This window comes from Mandrillus leucophaeus, unplaced genomic scaffold (genome assembly GCF_000951045.1).
Source record: "Mandrillus leucophaeus isolate KB7577 unplaced genomic scaffold, Mleu.le_1.0 Scaffold107, whole genome shotgun sequence".
Classification (NCBI taxonomy): Eukaryota; Metazoa; Chordata; class Mammalia; order Primates; family Cercopithecidae; genus Mandrillus; species Mandrillus leucophaeus.
This window is the reverse complement of record NW_012098876.1, coordinates 1,445,037-1,467,009: the sequence shown is the minus strand read 5'-3', so window position 1 is coordinate 1,467,009 and position 21,973 is coordinate 1,445,037. Positions and strand designations below refer to the sequence as shown.

The 21,973-nt window shown below is 36.4% G+C and overlaps 1 protein-coding gene across 1 annotated transcript in view; it reads left to right on the top strand.

Annotated features, from left to right (window-relative positions):
- The window catches only part of STT3B (STT3B, subunit of the oligosaccharyltransferase complex (catalytic)), a 106,741-nt gene that overhangs the window by 1,797 nt on the left and 82,971 nt on the right, over positions 1 to 21,973 (top strand). The window contains exon 2 of the mRNA XM_011985637.1: positions 89 to 174. Coding sequence (XP_011841027.1) covers positions 89 to 174 — 86 coding nt within the window. The remainder of the gene's footprint in view (positions 1 to 88; positions 175 to 21,973) is intronic.

Sequence of the window (21,973 nt, the reverse complement as noted above, 5' to 3'; positions counted from 1 at the left end):
CCTCTGCCCGTGGGCGAAGTTTGCCCTGAGCAGCCTGAGGCGGGGCGTCGGGGTCCGGGAGCGAAACCTTGACCCTCGGCCGGGCTAGTGCGACGACTGCCAGGAGTGTGGGTGCAGCCCCTCGCAGCCGGCTTTAGTCGCTGAGTCCGGACCCGCCACGCCACGAGCCGGCAGGTAGCTCCTCCGCGGACTGTCGGCGGATTCCCCGCCCTCCTCGCCCGCTGCTTTCGCGTTCTTTCATTTTTGCGGGCGCGTTTTTGCTAGTTCAGACGGAATTGGCCAGGGGGCTGCCCTGTTGCCGCCGGAGGTGGGTCCAGATGTGCTGGAACCCCGGCTGCTCACCCTTGGCAGTTTTACGCTTTTACTGTTTCTTTTTTTGCTCTCATACGAGAAGGGAAAAGGAGAGTGAGTGGCGTGTTGGAGGGAAGGAAATAATATCCCTGAAAGTGATCTGAAAGCTAGCTACTCTTATTTATTTATCATTAGGTATTTTAAAGAGTGGCTTTTTTCAGAGCTCTTAAGTGCACTCAGCTCCTTACTGTTCCACTATCGTCTTGGGTTGCTTTTTAGAACAAGGTCCTTACTCTCTTAGCTGCTGTCACCCTTAGTGTGTTATGCACAACATCTGAAAGCATTACATTAATTCCTTTATTGGTCTGCAGGAAGGCTTGTGGATAAGAGCAAAGAGTACCACAGTGATGGGAGTCCTAGATTATAATATCGAAGTTGCACGTAGTGTAAAGGAAATTACCCCACTCTTAACAGCACTAGCTAACTTAGACACTACGTTGGTCTGTGAATTATCTAGATGGGAAGATTGCTTTAACTGTTTTTTTCACAACTTGCCCAACTCGAGTTAGGATTTTTCCCCCTGAGAGTATGCCTTTTAAAGTGGTGTATTTTGTAGACCTGTCAGCCTTGAGTTAATCTTACCTCCTCACGGTTAGACCTAATTAAATTTCAGGATATTTGTTTTATCATTTGAAATACAGAGAGAATCTTTTTTGAGAGTTACTAACTATATAGATAATAAATGTTCGGGGGCGGGGGGTGACTTATCTGTATAGTAATATACCAGATTTAAGTTGTGCTGTTAAGGAGAGAAAAATTGATACTGCAACATCTATTGAACACCATAGGGGCCCACTCATGGGCAATTCAATTTAGATCAGTTAATTACTGTGACAATCTTCCATGAAATGTTTTCATTACATTTTAGAAGTTTTGATTTTTTCTAACACTAGTTTAAAAAAAATAACCTTTTTGTTAACGTGCAATCACAGAAGAAAATATGTTACTGTGGACTGTTTATGAGCCTAAAAATACTTGTGAAGGCTTATTGACACAATATTAGGTGGTCTTATTTTGAAACACTTAAGCAAATTAGATAAAAATGAAATTGGAACCAGAAAATGAAAGCTAGTATTTACTAGACAATATGAAAAGAGAAAGTTCTGTTTTCAGATTAAAATAGCAGAAATGCATGATTGACCAAACATTTCAGGTAACAAAATTGTGAATATTTCCATAGTAACACTTTTAAAAATAGAAGGCTAAGTACTGTTTAATAGTAACTCTGGGGCTGAAATTAAAGATTGCAGAAAAATTCACAACTAATGGTGAGTTTTGTCATTTTTCTTTAAGATTAGAAATCTGCATCAAGTCAGCCAAAGATCCCCACTAAAATTGAGTAATGCAGTAATGAAAAGGCTTATTGGGTTGCTCAACAGATAAGGTGGTTCATTTTTTAATTTTAATTTTAATTTTTAATTTTTTTTAGTGTAGTCAAGAATTAAAAGTTTTTTTTTTCCAGTTTCAACAATATGCTTGGAGGTCATAACTCTTTTTCATGCACATGAAAATATGTTTGGCTGGGCGCAGTGGCTCACGCCTGTAATCCCAGCACTTCGGGAGGCCGAGGCGAGCGGATCACCTGAGGTCAGGAGTTCGAGACCAGTCTGGCCAACATGGTGAAGCCCCCCATCTCTACTAAAAATACAAAAAGTTAGCTGGGCGTGCTGGTACGCGTCTGTAGTCCCAGCTGCTTGGGAGGCTGAGGCAGGAGAATCGTTCGAACCCGGGAGATGGAGGTTGCAGTGAGCCGAGATCGCACCACTGCATTCCAGCCTGGGCAAGAAAGAGCGAAATTCCATCTCAGAAAAGAAAATGTGTTTTGCTTCATTTTTTTAATATGTGAAAACATATTTCTGACACATTATCATTTAGCTAAGTTTGTACCATTTGAAAGTATATATATCTGTTTTAAAGAGCTAATTTAGGTATTCTGCATATAGTTTTAATATTGACATTTATTCTTAATTAAATGTTTATATTCATAATGTTAGATAATCCTGCTTAGTAGTAAGGAGATTTACAGAATAATGAAATGTCCCTATGCCTTACCATGAATGGAGATTTGTCAATATGAATCTAACGTCTAATTCAGGTGACTTAATGAGAGAATCAAGTTTCAGACAAAAAAAAAAAAACGTTTACTTCTTGGTTTTTTTTTTCTGTCTTTTGAAGATCTCAAGTAGTTAGGCATCTCATTCATTCTTACCTAATTCTTACAGTCATTCTTTTTGAAAAGGTTAAAAGGAGGGGGATGTGTAGATTGCCTGCCATTATTACTTTGGGCTTTTAAAGCGTTTTGGGGCTTTTAAATATTTAGTTTTCTTCTATAGCTGCTAATAGTCGCAACTCTTGAACTGGTCTGTAGGTGAACACTCTAGTGTTTCTAGTTTGGGAGTTGCTCAGATCACCATCATATATAGCAATGACACAGACCTTTAATAATATTTAAATGTTACTCTCAGGCTGTGCGTCCACAAAACAATTTATTCTGGCCTGCTCATACCTTCCCTGACCTCTTTTTCCATATCTCTATCAGTGGTTTCATTTCTGGAAGTCGTTTTAAGTGCAGGGTTTACTTTCCCTGTGAGCTATTTCTTTAAATTTTACAGTAGTTCTTAAATTGTGTAAAAGACTCAAGTTTGCTGCTGAAAGTGACTTCTCATCACAGAGTTATACTTGTTTTTTAAATTTGTCACCCAAGTTATTTTATATATCTTACCAGTTGTCATGAGGGGTGGTGTGTGATTTATTTATTGAAATACACTGCACTTTAGAATTTAGCAACATTTTTGGTAACAATTTGACTTCACTTTAGTAATTCCTCCCTTATCAGCTGAGTTGAACAGATAGGAGGAAGCAGTTTGGAAATACGTGTTCTGTACTTGCCAAACATTTGATTAATCAACCACTTTAATAGTACTTAACTATACCTTTTTATCTGGAGCTAAATGTGTTTTCTACATATTTTTATTGTAACTGATAATACTTTTACTTTATATTAGCCAGATACCTTTTCCTTATCCATTATCTTGTTAAATTGTGGTAGCCTTTCCCATAGAAGCAATGAAGTTCCCTATGTGAGAACTGTCTTTTTTTCCTGCCTTCGCAGGTTATAAAGTGGGTTCTCCCTAGGGAGAATTCTCTGAGCCTTAGGTTTTGGCTGTAGTTAGCAAAAATGCAGCAGATGCCTTTTTGCTGGGCAGAAAGTTGCAATTTAGAGTTGGAACTTAGAGTGCAATTTTTCCAAAGAAACTGTGGTATAAATTGGTTAATTAGTATAGATACGTTTTCAAAGGAGTGATAAACCTTTGGAACATAAGCTGTTATAAGTTGGGGACTACTTCCTGTACTTTGAGGTCTCCATGTTTTCCTTCACTTTGCAGATGAAAAAAAGAGGCGGTTGACCTCAGTTCTGAAGAGGACAAATTGGTAGCAAAACCAGTTTTAGAACACAAACGTCCCCAAATCTTAAAAAGTTACTTTGACTGTGGGATCATTAGCATCAGCAGTCCAGCTGCACTTCAGACCAGGTATTACTGTTACTGATTACTGATTTCATTGGCAATTAAATTGTGTGAATTTATGATAAGATTGGTACTACTCCCATTTCGGTTGAGCGTGATGGCTTCTATAGGTAGTAATCATGGATTTCATGAAGTGTAGTCCCTAGGGTAGTTGGGTCTGTCATGAATGCCCTTGGGACTTTTTCTTCCCTTTTTAGGGTTTTCATATCTTAAAGGCTAACTTGAGTAGGACTACATGCCCCTTAACTGCCATGAGTAGTTTGCATAAAGACAACATTGGTTATAAACATTAGAAACTGAATATAAGGATTTACTTAATAATCTCTGACCCAGTTGTTAATAAATATGGGCTAACTTAACTGTACCTAATCAATTTTTGTACTCTCAATAAGTTTGAGAAAATGTTAACATTTATGTTTATTGTTATATCTTAGTATTCATCTGTGCACACATGCTCTCAGAAATGAAGGATGGAAAGGTTAATATTATTCTCAAGTGACCAAATAATGTTTTTCCCTTCAATTTGTTTACTTTTAAAACTTAATGATCTTAGGGAGTGAAAATACTGCAGTTGGCTTATAAAGACCCCACAATTCAACAGACCTATTGTTAAACTATTACAAACATTTTCAAATACACAAGAAAGTTGAATTTTATAGTGAACACTCATGCACGCTCACCAACTAGATTCTACAATTAATATTTTGCTTTAGCATATCTTCCTGTCCATTACTACTTTTAAATCCTTCTTGTAGACAGACATTGTTTACTATGATATGAAGAATACCATCTTTGTTCCCCAATGGCATGATAAAGAGGATTTATTTCTGCATAGTGTTTGTTTTCTATATTATTTGAACATTTGTATATAAATGCTGTTTCAGTATCCTCAGACTGAAATTAGGATCAGATTCCATCATTCCAGGTTTTGGTTAGCAGCTTACCTGAGTGCATTGTAAATCAGTGCATTAGTTCCACATCTGTTAAATGACTTGACTTTGCTGAATCTGGTGTCTCAGAAGAAACTCTGAAGTGGATAGATGGATATTGATGTTGATGTTGGTTTTATTAGGTGTAATTCATGTGAAACTCCTAAATTCCTTGAATTATTGGAAGACTTTTATAGGTCAGCCTGTTGTCTCTGTCATCTTTCATCCAGAGGTAATGGTTTAGCTTTAGTGTGATTGCAAAAGTGGCTTCTGTAAATCCCTGCAATAGGAAAAAAGAAAAACATTTCCAAATGATAATAGGACCCACAGATACACTATATTGGCCAAATTAATGCTGTTGAAAGGGGAAAACATGTAAATGGTTCTCCAACTACTCTGTCTTCAACCATCTCTACTTGATTTTGGTGGATGCTTTTTGTATTTAAACCAGTAATTCTTCTGAGAAGGCTTCTGTTGTCCTCCTCTTACCTACTTCTGACAAGGAGTAATTTCCGGGAATTTAGAAATTGATAGAAAGTGGTAATACTGTAGGGTTTTTTGTTTGTTTTTAAAGTGGAATGTATTAGGAGGTGAGGGTTAGTGCTGGGGGAGATAGGATCAGTTGCCCCAGAGGCTCGCATATTTAGGTAAATATACATTAATCTGCATTTGTAGGCTTGCCAGGAAATCTAACCACTATTTAGAATTTTATGTCTTTGGAAAAATGCTTTCATGGTTTCAAATGAAAAACATCTAAACATGTTTTGGAATATAAGGTGTACATAAATTAGTGAATGCCTCTTTGTGTTGTTCAAGATTGTGCTATTATATGTAGACAAACGAATCTCTAAAAAATTGTGACAGTTGGCACTGATTGACCACTCTCAACTGTGTCTATTCTTTACTTTCTGTGGAACTTAATGTTGCAGGATAACTTTAATGTTTGTTCTAAATGAGTAGATGCTTAGTTTTTACAGTGTTTTACAATCCAATGACATCTTAGAATTGAGGAGATGAGGTAATGTCTTTTATTTCTGTGGACAAAAGATAATTCAATTCAGTATTTCCCACAAGAATTGAAGGATACAGGTCTGCGTGACCCCAAAGTCTGTTCTTACTACACCCTCTGCTTCCAGGGCCAGCTTAACTAAAAGTGTCCTCTGTTTAATTTATGTTTTTTATCAGGTGCCCCAAATCAAGTCTTAAAATACTGGTCTATCAAAATACCTCTTCACAATCTGGGCTGTAGCTAACTAAGCTTACTAGTTGGATAGTAGCTGATTACTTTGATTGTTTTGATGGAGCAAAGAGATGAATTGATGGTTTTAAGACTTTTAACCTTCAATTACTATGGGATTTTCAGAAACTTCGAAGAGAGTAGCTGAATGAATGAGAGGAAAAGATGATCAAATCCAACTGAATATTATTAAGATTTATTTTGTCTGTAAAAAGTTCATAATAATGAGATTGGAAGTCTTAAGCCGTGCCAGTTAAGGGAATTGGGAGATGGAGAGCTGAACTTTCAGAGTAGACTCAGAATTCTATAACCCACAGGATTTTTAAGAGTATATGTTGGCCACCTGTCTATTTTCTAAGAAGCTAAGGACCAGAAGGATAATACTTTTTCAAAGGTGATACATTTATAGCTTGGCTAGATTCTTTTCCATTTTCTTTGCGCCTATGTTTGCTGTAGAAGGGAATATTTTGAAAAGTTGTTTGAAATTGTTACTTCAGAACATGAGGGGAAGTTACTTTCTACCACTCAGTTTAAATTTACAATATTGTAAATGTTGACAATTCAGGCTTAGATATGGAAACAAATAGAGCTTTTGTGTGAAGCTTTACTTATTTGGAATTGATTATTTAAAAAAAATGTGTGTACTGGTTGTCTGTAATCTCCATAAATTAGCAGTGTAAGTTTTAAAACTTTCTTCTTTTTTACCTTGTTTGCTCATTCCTATTAAAAGGGAAATGTTACTGCATAAAGACATATTTAAAGGAGTTTTGTTGATATTAGTAAAGTGTGTTAAAGTATTAATGATTAGTTGATAACCAAGTTAATAATATTTTCTTTTGGAGTGTTTTTTTTTTTTTTTCCATGCCTTACAGGTTTATTAGCTACTCTCAAGTAATTAAAGACTTTTCTTCCCAGTATGGTATTCTTTAGTGATATCTAGCAGCCCCTCCAACCTATAAAATCCTTCAAATGAATTGTGTTGAATTTTAAATATTGGTGCTTTGTTTCACTTTCTGTCCCTCCACCCCCGCAATAGATAGATAATGTTGTAACATATAAGGTATACATATATATGCAAATACTAGTTTCGAAGGTAAAATTTTATGTTTTTGCCCACACTGTTAAAAAAAATTAAAATGAGTGTAGTGTGATTTTTCAAAATTCTAGTATATCCACAGCTTAAATTATTGTTAGTTGCTGACCAAATTTGTCTTAAGGAGAACACAGGCCATAAGGAGTTGGAGAAAAGGATCATAACTGGAAACTCACTCGTGACCACCATGCACACCACATGTTTATTATTTGATGCCTGTTCTTAAAATACCAGTAACACCTGTAGAGTATACCTTGTTTAAGAAGGTTTATTATTATTATTTTATTTATTTATTTATTTATTTTGATGGAGTCTCGCTCTGTCGCCCAGGCTGGAGTGCAGTGGTGCCATCTCGGCTCACTGCAAGCTCCGCCTCCTGGGTTCACGCCATTCTCATGCCTCAGCCTCCCGAGTAGCTGGGACTACAGGCACCTGCCACCGTACCCAGCTAGTTTTTGTGTTTTTAGTAGAGACAGGTTTTCATCTTGTTAGCCAGGATGGTCTCAATCTCCTGACATGGTGATCCGCCTGCCTCGGCCTCCCAAAGTGCTGAGATTACAGGCATGAGCCACCATGCCCAGCCTGGAAGGTTTGTTATTAAGGTAAATTATTATACATCTTATTTATGTAACCCACATCAGAAATGGAGTGAGTACAGAACTGTTGGAAGGCAGCACTCTTGTACAGTTATATTATTTGAAAATAAATCTTAAATGATTCTATAAACAAGAGCAAAGAAATGAGTTCTGCAAAGGATTTCATTAGAGGAGAAAAGATAATTCAGTTTCAGTTTTTAAAACAATTTTCTTTTATGATGAAGTATGACACATCCTGAAAAATATAAATCTAATGTAAAGTATAATGAACACCCATGTGACTGTTACCCAGATCAAGATCATTGCCACACCTTAGACAACCTGGTGTGTTTCTCAACCCACTCCACCCCCTGACTTTATAGTGATGACATCCTTCCTTTTTCTCATAGGTGATAAACTGTGTGCATTGCTAAACAATACAATTTAGTTTTGCCTATTTTTAAACTTTAGATAAATGGAGTTGTGGCTTTTGTGTCTGTTTTTTTCTTTTTTCTTTTTTTTGGCTGAGCATTTTCTTTAAGATTCATCCTTGTTGGTCAAAGGATCGTTGACAGTATGTAAGTAATAACGTTCAGCAATAATTTGACTAACCAGATATCTTATTCACCTGATGGGGTTGCCTGTTCTTTAATAGCAGGAAGTGCCTCTAGGAAAGAGAAGGGGAAGGTATTCTCTTCACTTGAGATTTAAAAGAATTATCTTAAGTCTGAACCCTTGAGCTGGAGTCGTCCTTGACTAGAGTAACTTTGACAACTTTGTTTTAAGGTACTAATTGTCCAGAGATTTAATTTATCTACACAAACCAAGAATTTAAGAAAGTGGGTGGGAGAGAGAGACATCAATGTCTTTCAGGAGACAAATGATAATCAGATAAATGCAAAATGACTAGTTTTTGAATGATGACTTTTTGTCAACTATTATTTTAAAGTATTGTATATTAAAATTGGCGTAAAGGAGGGATTGGTTGTTTGATACTTCTTGAAAGCAAGAAAGAGAATACTGGAAGTGGAGGTCTGAGCTGAGGAATTTAGGAAAACCCTAAGCATGGAGTGTTTGCTGTATTGATGTATTTGCAGAGATTGTCAATCCTGGTTGGTTTTTAGGTATTTTGTTGTTTATTTGTGTAGATTTAGCAATTTTGCATATATTGCATTTCTGTCATAATTATTAAAGAAAAATTTAAATCTAGGACTGTCTTTCTTCAAACTTTGTTTAGTCAGCCAGTATTTCTACAGAATTCAAACTTAATATTTAAACAAGTGTCTTAGGGTAGGTGTACATACTGTGTCCCATCTTCACAAAATCCCATGTGTACCTGCCAGAGAGTAATATAAATGGCTCAAATTAGGTTCTAGTTGGATGATGGTCCAACTGAGTGATTTAACCTATTTTAACGCCTCTAGTGTATTTCTTATATGAATTCCTCAAATGTAGATTTTTTTCTGAGATATATTGACTATTAAAAATTCCAGGCTGGCTGGGTGTGGTGGCTCATGCCTGTAACCCTAGCACTTTGGGACACTGAGGCGGGTGGATCACGAGGCCAGGAGTTCAAAACCAGCCTGGCCAACATGGTGAAACCCCCCCCCCCCAAAAAATTAGCCAAGCGCAGTGGCAGTCACCTGTAATCCCAGCAGCTCGAGAGGCTGAGGCAGGAGAATTGTTTGAGCCCGGGCGGCAGAGGTTGCAGTGAGCCGAGATCGCGCCACTGTACTCCAGCCTGGGCGACGGAGTGAAACTCCGTCTCAAATAAATAAATAAATAAATAAATAAACAAACAAAAAGATAAATTCCGGGCCTGCTTCTCTCAGAAATCACAGTTGATCATATGTGTCTTACGTGAGAGGTCTAGGTACAGGTTTTATTAATACAAAACAAACTAAGTTTTACTTAGGAGTTTATTTGTCTACCTAGGCCAGAGCCATTTTGGAGATTTTAACACCTGTGTATGTAAAAACACTCAGGGAGACTTACTGTTCTTTGCCAAAGTTGGTAGGGTACTGGTATGATGATTTAAATTTTGGTGCTCATTTTTCCTCCAATGAATATAATAATAACTTATTACTATTATTGTAGAGAGACAAAAGATTCTTTAGGGCAAGAACATTTTTCTGATCTTTCTAGAATATCCTACACAGTATTAGGAACATAGTGAGTGCGCAATGAATATTAAGACAGATCCTTTAATGATAACCACGTTTTATGTTTTGGTCATAATAGTAATACTATAGTAAGTCTCTGTTGTGCAATACTTTGAAACTTTGGATTTGACTGTGATGTCAGTAAGATCACATGTGCAGTGAACATCATCATCCCACTTTCAATAAATATGTCGTATTAATCTTAATAGAAGAAAGAAAGAGTTGATGAAGAAAGGAGGTAACGTTTATGGAAGAAGTGGTATATGTGAGCATCATGACAGCCATCAACAATTGGGAGATGAATGGCTGGATGAATAACTTAGGAAGAACTTTGAGGAAGATTTTAGTTTCCTGAGTATTTCTTCCAAGTACAAGTAACTCTTAGAGAGGTCTGTCTCAAGTGTTAACTCACTCGTTAGGGAACATTGAATAAGAGAAGACAAACTAGTTAATATCCAAAAACCATATGAGTTATGAAAGTTTTATTCTTTTCAAATGAGAAATGAAAAAAGACAGATGTCAGCAATAGAAGTAAAATTCACAAGCTGCCATTTTAATTGAACTTGAGAAATATATTCTGATGCGAAGGAATAGTAAGAATTGAAATTATCATTGCATACATAGGCATTAGTTAGAATATACTGAATTCATGCACATGATGAATTTGGGTGGGGTTGGATTAATGATCCATTTGGTTTCATGGCTCTTGATTTAGCTTTATGATTATAGTGAATTAATATGCAAATTAAGCAACACTTTAGGAAACCATCCCAGCTCTGACTGATCTCATTTAAACTTTCCCGTAAGAGGTTAAAGGAATACTAAATGAAAATACTCATTAGGGATGAAATAAGTTGCTTGTCTTCATTAAAGTGTCTTTGCAATGGAAAGAGCTTTGTTTTTGTCTAATTACTGGAGAGGATCATTGAATATTGTAGATATTTTGAGTTAAATAAACCAGATATAAAGTCTTTATTTTTCTTTTATTATGAATTGAATCCTGACAAAATGGTCAGTTCTTTAGTTATAGAATCATTCCATGTAATAATAGCAATATTCCTGTGAATCCTAAAACAGTATGCTGTAATGATCTCACTAGATGTTTTTGCTTTTAAAAATGTGTGCTTTTTTAAAAACAAATCTTTGTCCATCATTGTGGCTTTTAAAAAATCTATTACAGTGAACAGGGTTTGTTGACTACATTGAAACTTAAAGCATTGCCTATGGTCCACTGGGCGCGGTGGCTCATGCCTGTGATCCCAGCACTTTGGGAGGCCAAGGTAGGTGGATCACGAGGTCAGGAGTTCGAGACTAGCTAGTTCCATACCAGCCTGGCCAACTCGGTGAAATCCCATCTCTCTAAAAATACAAAAATTAGCCGGGCTGAGGCAGGAGAATTGCTTAAACCCAGGAGGCAGAGGTTGCAGTGAGCCAGGATTGCACCACTGCACTCCAGCGTGGGTGACAGAGCAAGATTCCATCTCGGGGAGGAGGGGGGAACGTTGCATATGCTCTTAATTTTTAAAATATAATAACCTTGTTCCATAGAAGTTTAGTTTCAATCCCAAGATTATTTTTACTCTAGACCATCGCTAAAGAAGGCTTTTATTTTAATATGCTAAGCAGCTTTCTGGCATTTGAAGGAACAGGATAATGAAACTGTGAAGTAGATGAAATGAATCTAATCTTAAAACTGTAAAGGCCAGTCATAAGTCATGAGTTTGAGGAGCAACCAAAATCTTTTTAAATGAAGATTTTTTTTCTAAAGTTGTTAAAATCAGTCACTTCATTAGAAAGGAAAATCTTTTCACGTGTTTAAATACTTTATTTTGGTTGTTAAAATAATTTACTGCATTTAAATGAAGTGTCAGATATAAACAGCTATTATATGAAAGGTTTTCCTTTTGAAATCATTCTGGACGTTTAAAAAGTGTGTAACATTAAGTGATATAACTGTATAAGAATCACAACATAATGCAAAGTTATAAATAAATTTTTAAATAAATTGAAGTATATTTAACATATAACTTGCATATAAAATGGGCTGTCATATTCTATATATAATTATAAAACTTAATGATAAATACTTGTGAACCTCCTAACCAACTACAGAACCAGAACATTACCAATTTTATGTCTGGCTGTTTTTCTTCTCTAGCCTGTCCCCTTAGTTTCCCCCTTAGGACTCGGCAACATTATGCTGAATTTTGTTTAACATGTTCATTGCCATATTTTAATAAAACTCTCATATGTATATATCTGTAAACCAAACTTGTCTACCCTGCAGCCCAGGGTGGCTTTGAATGAGGCTCAACACAAACTTGTAAACTTTCTTAAAACATTAGGAGTTTGTGGGGAGGGGGGGGGGGGGGGTTTTGGGGGGGGGTTTTTTTTTAGCTCATCAGCTATCGTGAGTGTATTTTATGTGTGGCCCAAGACAATTATTCTTCCACTGTGGTCCAGGGAAGCCAAAAGTTTGGACGCCCCTGCTGTAAACAATATATTGCTAATTTTTGATTTGTTTGGAGCTTAAAAAACGGTATTAGCTTATTTATCCTTCTCTCTGACTTTCATTTATACATCTGGTAGTTGACAGATGTTTGAATATCCAGTTTTTTTCTATTATGAAACATGCTACTATGAACATTAAAACTGTTTTCTGATGCATATGTGTGGATGTTTGCTGGGGTATATACCTGTGTGTGGGATTTTGTCAAAATATGCTTCAGTTATTTATGAAAATGTACCACTCCAAAACTTAATGACAAAACAGCATTTTATTATTTCACAATTTCATGGGTTGAGTGGGATGTCCTTCAGCTTCATGTGTCAGCTGAGGTGCTGAGATGATTGTAGTCACCTGGAGGCTCAGTAGGCTGTTGAGCTGGGACTAGAATGTTTGGGATGCCTGGACAGCTGAGAGTCATCTGGAGTCTTACTCCATTGGGATCTCAGCTGGGGCTTTTGACTCCTCCATGTGACTGCTTAGTCTGCCTCAGCATTGCAGCGGGGTTCTGAGAAAGAGAACATTTCAAAGAGGGAGGAAGCTGCCAGGTCAACTAAGGGTTAAACTTGAAATAGAAGTAACTTCAATGATATTTTGTTGTTCTCAAAATACACACAGATTTAGCTCAATGTTGAGAGGAGATGCATATACAGGTAGGGGCAGAATTGTTTAGGGTCGTCTTTGGAAACACCGCAATGTGTTTATCATTTTTATCTCCTGTAAAATATCTGTTCATGTCTCTCCCAAAGTTTTAAATTGGGTTGTTTAGTCTCACTAACTTAGTAGGAGGTTTTATGTATATGTATTTTGCATCCTAAGTTTGGGTTAAATTTGTTGCAGACATCTTATTCCAGTTTGTGGCTAATTGGTCCTTAAAGCAATCCTATTAGATATTTTATTGCCCCAGTTTTACAGATGAGAAGAGAAAGTACTGCTTAGTATGTTAAAAGGAGGATAGGCCTTGAAGTCAGCCTCCAGGGTGACATTTTTGTTGCAAAGAATAGCATTTGCAAAGGTGTACAATTATGAATCAGCATGATGCTTTGCTCAACCTACCTGTTATACCCCTTCCCCTCTAAATAATTGAGGCTTGGAAGAATTTACAATTACTTTTATTTACTTGTGGTAAATTTTCATGTAACTGTGACTTTTGCTATGAGTAGACTGAGGACATATGATGTTAGATGACTTGCCCAGAGTGACAGAGTAGGCAGTAAGTTCAGCGCCAAGTTATTTCTAGTTTTACCTGCCCTCCTTATTCCTCAATTTTGTTTCTCTAAATTATTCATTTGGATCAACCAGGTTCTGCCAGCATATTCAAAATCCATCTTAAATGTAGTGTCAAAATATTTTTCAAAATTATAATAGAAGCCAGAGATTTATAATTAATATTCAGATGTTTGCATTGTATACTTTAAAAAGAACACTGTAGGTCGGGTGCGGTGACTCACACCTGTGATTTCCACACTTTGGGAGGATCACTTGAGGTCAGGAGTGAGAGACCAGTCTGGCCAACATGGTGAAACCCCGTCTCTACTAGAAATACAAAAAATTAGCTGGGCATGGTGGTGCATGCCTATAATCCCAGCTACTTGGCAGGCTGAGGCACAAGAATTGCATGAACCCGGGGGGCGGAGGTTGTAGTGAGCTGAGATCGCACCACTACACTCCAGCCTGCACGACAGAACGAGACTCAATCTAGGAAGAACACTGTAGGCATGCATCAAGTACAACTCAGTTGCTTTAAACTGAAATGCCACAGAACAATTCTGAATTCCAAAATGCAAAGCTTTGGATAAAACAGCCTGAACAAGTACAAAAAGACGTTAATAAATTTGTAGACACTTCTTCCCAACCTTCAAATTAGGAAGATTTGTTCTATGTAAAAGTATAGTTTCTGATCCTTACAATTCTATATGTTGAAGGCACCTCAGCATATCTCTGCAGTATAAAAACAGTGCTTCAGGCAGCATGACTTATTTTCATGTCACATCAGATTTCTGGGATCTAACATTCAAAGACAGAGTGGAAATAATAATACTTAGTGGAAGGATTCTTGGACATGTAGTGAAATACAGAGCATCTTGAGACTTTTGACCAAGTAATGTTTAGTCATTTACCTTCCTGTTTGGCTGGAACAGGAGTGGTGATTCCAGCCATTGCATGATTGAGCCTCATTCATTTTTATTCTTTCCTGCCCCGAATTCTTCCACTTTAAGTGTCTTAAAGAGGTAGTTATCCTTGCTTAAGAAGTAAACTAAAGTATAACATATTTGCTATAATAATGCTGATATAATGTTACTGTGATAAAGTTTAGGTGTCAAGTAGTTTGGCAAAAAGATTTCACCAGGTGGGAAAATGAGCCATTTTAAAACAGTGAAAAAAATGTTTCTGTGAATCAGGGGGTGGTGGGGGGAGAACAGCCATTTTCTCCCCTGTTTTACGGATGACTCATTTGCAAAACAGGGAACAAAATGAGTCCATTTAAAATTTAATAAAAGTATTTTTAACATTTGTATTCCCAAAATAAATTTTAAAATAGAGTATACCAAACATGCTGATCTCTGAGGCATTTAGTGCATGTTGTTATTTTACAGAAATTTAAGTTATTTTAAATATGTTAAGGATACTAAAGCTTCCCTATAGTTCAGTATTGACCATCTCTCCACAGCCTCTCTAAAGGTAGGAGAAAACTGATTTGTTCTCCTTTTATTCTCTTCTTTCTCTGCTCCCTCATTAGTTTGCTGTTATTTTCTGTTTGGAAAGGGAGTGAAGAATCTTCCCCCTTTGAGGGAGATAAGTTTTGGTTTCCCTGTAATATGAAACAAACTTCATACCTGGCAAGCACAAAGAAATTATTATTTTGCCAAAGTATGTTCTGCAAACCACATATTCCAGAAATTACCCTTCTAAACAAAATAATCTTTGATAATTTGAATTTGGGAAAAGACTGCTTACTACATTCTTTGATACTGATTTTTGATACACATTACCATGTTACAGTCTTAACAAGTTCTTCAGTTAACTGTTAACTTTATTTAGTATTTACCATATTTAATTTATTAATCACGGTAAGATTTTAATTCTTTTTTAGTTAGTGTTCCATGTAATTCATGGAAAATACTGATGTCGATGTTTTATTTGATAGATGAGGAGCATGAGGCCTAAGGCTAGGTGACTTTACCAAAGTCATATAGATAATAAAACTACGACGGACATTCTTCAATGTTTTATATCTTTTTATTTGTTTGTTTGAATTACTGCATTAGGAACAAGTATATCCACATTAGGAACATACTTTTTTTCCAAATGGGACAGTTGAGTATCTGCTCTTTGATAACATCCCCCCTGATTCTCCTAATTTGTCTTGATGACTAAGTTGAGTATTATACCACTAACCTCTATGGTATTTAGTTAAGTTCTCAGGCCTGTATACATTGCTTATTCTGAGTGATTGTTTTATTTTAGTTTACCCTTTGCTGTTGCTTTCCACCCAGACTGTCCTCAGAAAGTTGGTCATTTTGCTTTTGACTATTATTAGTTGCCCAACCACTTTGGCTCTTCCATCACACCAACTTGTGGGCCATGGGATATTATTACTACAGATAATTCTTGTTAGTTATAAACTTTATATTTATAGTATATGACTATGGGTCTGACGTAAACGTGTATTATATATTTGTACATCTAATAATTGTTAGAAATCCTCTATATAGTATAATGCGTAATCATATGTCTAATTTAGATAATAGCTAGTAACAAGAAATGTAAATATAACATGTTTATATATAATATTTACTGGAGATATGTTTCTATAATATATGAATATTTATGCCTGACCTAAAGATTTGTTATACACATTGTGTGTGCGTTATATAAAGAGAAAGAACACTTGTGCCTATCCCTTCTGCCTACCTTATTTAGATTTCCATCTCTATTGGGCTTAGCTGAGCAAAGTGTCACCGGATAGTTTTAATTGATCAAATACACTATTTTGTATGTGATCTTAGGATTTTTTTTTCAGATTTTTTTGAGTGCCATTAAAATACTCTAACAGCCTCTTACTTTGTTGTAATTTTTTTTTTGTTGCCAGTTGCTTTTTCTTTTTTCTAATTAGTTTAGTAAATGTTCTTTATAAATCAGAATAGACCCTCGTTTTTCAAATGGATACTGATAAAAATCGACAGTTGTCACTGCCAATTGAGGCAGAAGAGATGGTACTAAAATAGGAATCCTGTTTTCAGTTAATGTGTGTTCAAAAGTTTTGCTGTGTGTGTTCTTTTTTTGATTTGCACATGCATCTAACTTTAAGTTGGAAGATGCAGAGTAGCTCTGAGGAGTCTTCCAAGACATTTGCAGCCTTTAAACAACCCTTGGTTTTCTCTCTGTGCTGCTCAAAGTAGAGAAACAGGTACTTTGTGTATCTGAAGCTTATGACATGCTCTCTGCTTCAATCAAAATGACTAGCCATCAGTTGCAAGAGCAGAGAGAGGTTTGTGAGAGTAGTCTGAGATCCAGTTGCAGCTGTACAATGCCACATTTATGGTGGTACATTTGTGAGTCTTTCCCTTCAGTTAACCTAGTAAAAGTAACCTAGTAAAAAAAGTTCTTCTCATATATCATTAGTAATCATTATGAATTTGTATCATTGTTTTCCTGTTGTTAAACACTGATAGGAATTTATGTAATCATACTAGGCTTGAACATAACTCATGAGTTTCCATATTTTAAGTTATAAAATTGGCTATGTTTAATGTGATTATCTAGACAGTGCTCATGTGTATCACTTGGTGAGATTGAATTTAGGCTGTTTTTTTCGTTCTGTTGAAGGGGGATTTTTTTTTTTTTTCCCCCATGTGTTACATTTAGTAGAGTTCATCAGTCTGGCATCCTTTCATTTTTGATCCTGCCACTAGATGGCAGGAGCAATAAAAGGTAGATTGAAATACCAACTTTAGTTGGCCTTAGCTGCTTTGTACTTTACCTTGGTTGTTCTCTGTCCCTATTAGTGCTGAATTTTGTGTATATATGAAGTGTTCCAAATAGTGGTACTTAGTCCTATAAGAAAGACCTGATACCTTATATAGCCTGAGAGGACCTACTAACAGGAAAAAGGAGAAGGAATAGAATAATCCTTGAGGTGTTCTAACACTTTATCTTTTGCCTTCTACTTTTCTATTTTTATTCTCCCTTTGTTGAATTATACTCCTTTCCTTTATTTCCTGATTGTGGTTTTGGGGTGATTTTTTTGTTTTTGTTTTGAGATAGGGTCTCGCTCTGTTGCCCACGCTGGACTGCAGTGGTGTCAGCTCACTAGAACCTATGCCTCCCAGGCTCAAATGATCCTCCACCTTAGGCTTCCAAGTAGCTGGCACCACATGTGCATGCCACCACGCCTGGCTAATTTTGAAAAATTTTTAGTAGAGACAAGGTTTTGCCATGTTGCCCAGGCTGGTCTTGAACTCCTGGGCTCAAGTGATCCACCTGCCTCGGCCTCTCAAAGTGCTGGGATTACTGGCGTGAGCCACTGTGCCTGGCCTCTTTCCTGATTCTTTTATGCTTATGTTAGCATTCGTAATTGTTCATTTCTGTTGGTGGTACTAGTCGCTTTCTCATTTACCGTTCCCACGAATACATGTTAACTTGGCCAGTTTTGGTAGTTGTATGTGTAAAATCTTATGGTACACTTCACAAACAAACTGTTATAGGTGGCTTTGTAAATCTTTACGAAAAGGGTTATTTTCAAGAGAGCCTATTTATTGATAGTCTTTGAAGAACAGAGTGGTAGACAGAGCCTAGAGTGATGGAATGTTGCTTCCGTGATTATGTGATGTTGTGTAAAACTTTGTTTTACCCGTAGACTTGCACCAGAGACTCCTTGCTAGCATTATCAGATAAGCAGCCCTATTAGGGAAGCCTACGTGGCAAGGAACTATCAACAGCCTCTATGATGCTTCCACCAACAGCCAGGAAGAAACCAGGGCCCCTCAGTCCTATAACCTCAAGGAAATGAATTCTGCCGGCAGCCTAAGTGAGCTTGGAAGCAGATTATTTCCCTAATTTAGCCTCCACATAAGAACCCAACCCTGGTGACATCCTAATGGCAACCTTGTGAGACCCTAAACAGAAGATCCAGCTAAACTATACCTAGATTTCTGACCCACGAAGCTGTGATATAATGAGTATATGTTGGTTTAAGCCACTGAGTTTGTTTAAAATTGCTGTTATAAACAGTCGGAAACTAATACAAAAATACCCTTCATAAACCTTTCTTTCCATCTGTGAATGTTGCTACCTAACTTCTCTCTGATCTCATGTAATCAAAAAATATTTATTGAATACCTCTTATTTGTCAGGGACTGTGGCTACAGTAGTGTGAACCCAAATAGACATGATTCTAGTTTAGTGAGGGAGTTATAAAACTTGAACCAGTAAGAATGACCAATGCTGTGCAGGAACGTGATACAATGAGAGCTTATAATAGGGAGATAAACTAAACACATTGTCTTTTTAGGAATCCTTATTTGACTTTTAAAAACTTACGCTTACTACATTGCCTTCTTACCTTTTTTTTTAAAAGCATATTTCTGCCATCACAAAGTTGTTCTATCTTTATTTTCTGTTAGCATTATGAAAACTACCTATGTGTATTTTTTAACCCTTACGTGTGTTCTTTCCTCTCTCAAGAACACTTCTACTGTTTTTCTGCCTTTTTGCTCAATGATTCATCCAGGTTTAAGTTAGATGTCAGTTGTAGAAGCCATTCGTGAGTCCTTTGGACAGTAAGCTTCATGAGGACAGGTCTGTCCTGTTTGCTAGTGTCTTTACCACCCAGTGTGATATATAAGGTAGGCTCTTAAAACAAATATAACTTGATATGGAGGACCTGGAGCTCCTATACATTGCTGATGGGAGTATAAATGGTAACTGTTTTGGAGAACTGTTTAGTATTTCTTAAATACGTGTCTACTATATAACTTTGGAGTGGAATTGCTAAGTATTGACCCAAATAAGTGAAAACCTGTGTCCTTAAAAAAGGCTTTTACAAGAATGCTTGTTCATATTTTATAAGAATGAATGTACAGCCTTATTATTTCCTCCCCTGGGAACAACCCAAATGCCCTTCAGAAGGGGAATGGATTGTAGTATGCATGAAATGGAATACTACTCAGCAGTAAAAACTAATGAACTGTTGCTATGTGAATAAATCTCAAAAACGTGTTAAATGAAAAAAGCCTGACTCACCTTTTTAAAAAGTAGAATTACAATTACTCAATTTATCTGAAATCTGAGAACAAACATAGCGAATCTGTGGTGAAACAAGTCAAAGTGTGTTTGGGAAGAAGTGCTTAAAGGTGCATGTGGGAACTTTCTGGGCTGATGAGGGTGATGTTATGCATACAGTTGTCAAACCTCATCCAATGAAACGTCAGTTGGTGTATTTTAATCCATCTAAATTATACTTTACATTTTTAAAATGAAAAAAAAAATGAGTGAAGAAGGTATCCTTTAGTACCCGCTGGGTTCTCTGCTTAATTATATTTTCTTGTTGCCTGTTCCTCCTGCTAGATTGTCAGCTCTGTGAGGTCAGGGACCAAGTTTGCCTGTGGTTTTTAGAATTGTGTACTTATATGCAGAATGCCCAAGTTTATTGGCCCTGAAGTGAATAGTTATTTGAGATCTATAGTCTATTCATAGATTACATCCATATTTTATGGCTGCATTTTTAAGAAAAATATTTGCATTGTTACAGAATCTTATATTCAGTGTTTTTCTTTATGTAGCTTCTAGCTTTTTCTGTTCTAGGATTCACAAAAGACATCTGTTTAAGTGTTGGTAGAGTAATCTTGCTCCAACTACAATTTTGCCAACCACAGTTTGAGATAGCACAGTACTATATTTGTAAACCAAAGTTTAAAAATCGGATTTTTAAGAAACAAATTGTGGTTTATTTTATTCTCCTTAAAAAAATGAAAACTCAATATTGATCTTGTTTTCTTGTGAATCCCTTCCTGCCACTTCTTAACTTTTTGAGCCAGCGGAAAAAATGAGCCTTGGTCTTTTAACCTTTTTGATCAAAAGTCCTTAAACACCAGAGTAATTTGAAAAAGAACCAGGTGGTTACATAACATTTTGCCTAACTAGTACTATCTCTTGTTGTTGTTTTTTGTTTGTTTTTGTTTTTGCTGTTTTGTTTTCCCAGATGAAAAAATACTAAATTTTAAATGGTTTAATGGCTGTGTCAAAAACTTGAAAGGTAAGTGTAGACAGCCTGAAGTTCCCAAAACCACATCAGCAGCTCCACAGGTGTAGTTTCTCTGAAACTGTTTAAGAAAACTCAGAGCAGATTTTTCAGTCCTGGTGAGTTTTAATTTATTCATCACGTAGATGCCTTTTTATTGTTATTTATGTTGGAGGTCTTCTAAAAAATAATTTTGAAATTCTGCAAAACTTTATGCCCATTTTTCTGGTAAGAGAATCCATATTTTCATCAGATTCTTACAGATCCTCACCCAGAAAGTTTAAAAACCCTGCCTTTACCTCTGTTTTCTCTAAGATTTTTATTTTGCCAGCTGCTGGTTTTGCCAACTTTTAAGAAACATGACAACCCAAAAATCAACAAGAATTTATTCCATAGTGATTGTTTCCCTGTATTGACCATCAGTATGTGTTTGATATGTTTGTTGGGTCCCTTTTCTTCATTGTTGTTCTTACTATCTTTCTGACCTTTTTGGGTGCAGAACTGGATCATAATTACTGGGTTCCATTGACTGGCCTCTTTGCTTCTGTGTTCCAAACCATCCCAGACATAGATACAAGAAAATGATGAAGAAGAAATACTTCCATCCGCATACCTGGTTTTTGTTTTGCAGTCTCTGGTCAGAATATACTTGTTCTCAATTATAGTACCAATTTTGTAGGGAATATATATCTTTCTTGGCAAGATGTTTAGGAATGCCAAAATCTAAATGTGTGGCTGCATGCATATCCTGTCACCTGCTCACTTACTCTGTGCTGCCTCTATTTCAAATCCTGTTGTTATTCTTGAGGTGGTTCCTAGCTATAAAAACCTATGAAAAGATAAAAATAACATGATTCTTGCAAAAAATTAATTGTTAGGATAAGCTTTATATTTGAAGAAAATTCATGAGTCTGCATTTTGATATCTGTATTCTATTTTAAGAACACTGTTAGATGTTGATACACTTAATCAAAACTTAATTTGATTAAGGAAATAGCGTTTCTTACTTTTTCTCCTTGAGAGTTCTGTTACTCCTGCTTCTCTGTTTTGGCCCTGATTGCTGGGAAACTAAGTCACATTTCACATTTAAATCATAGTCCCTTAGTACTTACATGTTTGTGTGTTTTGTCCAATCTCAACTTATTTATACTTCTCTTGTTCTTTAGGCTTTTTACATTATCTTTGGTTTTTGTTTTTTGTTTTTTGTTTTTTGTTTTTTTTGAAACGGAGTCTCGCTCTGTCACCCAGGCTGGAGTGCAGTGGCCGGATCTTGGCTCACTGCAGGCTCTGCCCCCTGGGTTTACACCATTCTCCTGCCTCAGCCTCCCGAGTAGCTGGGACTACAGGCGCC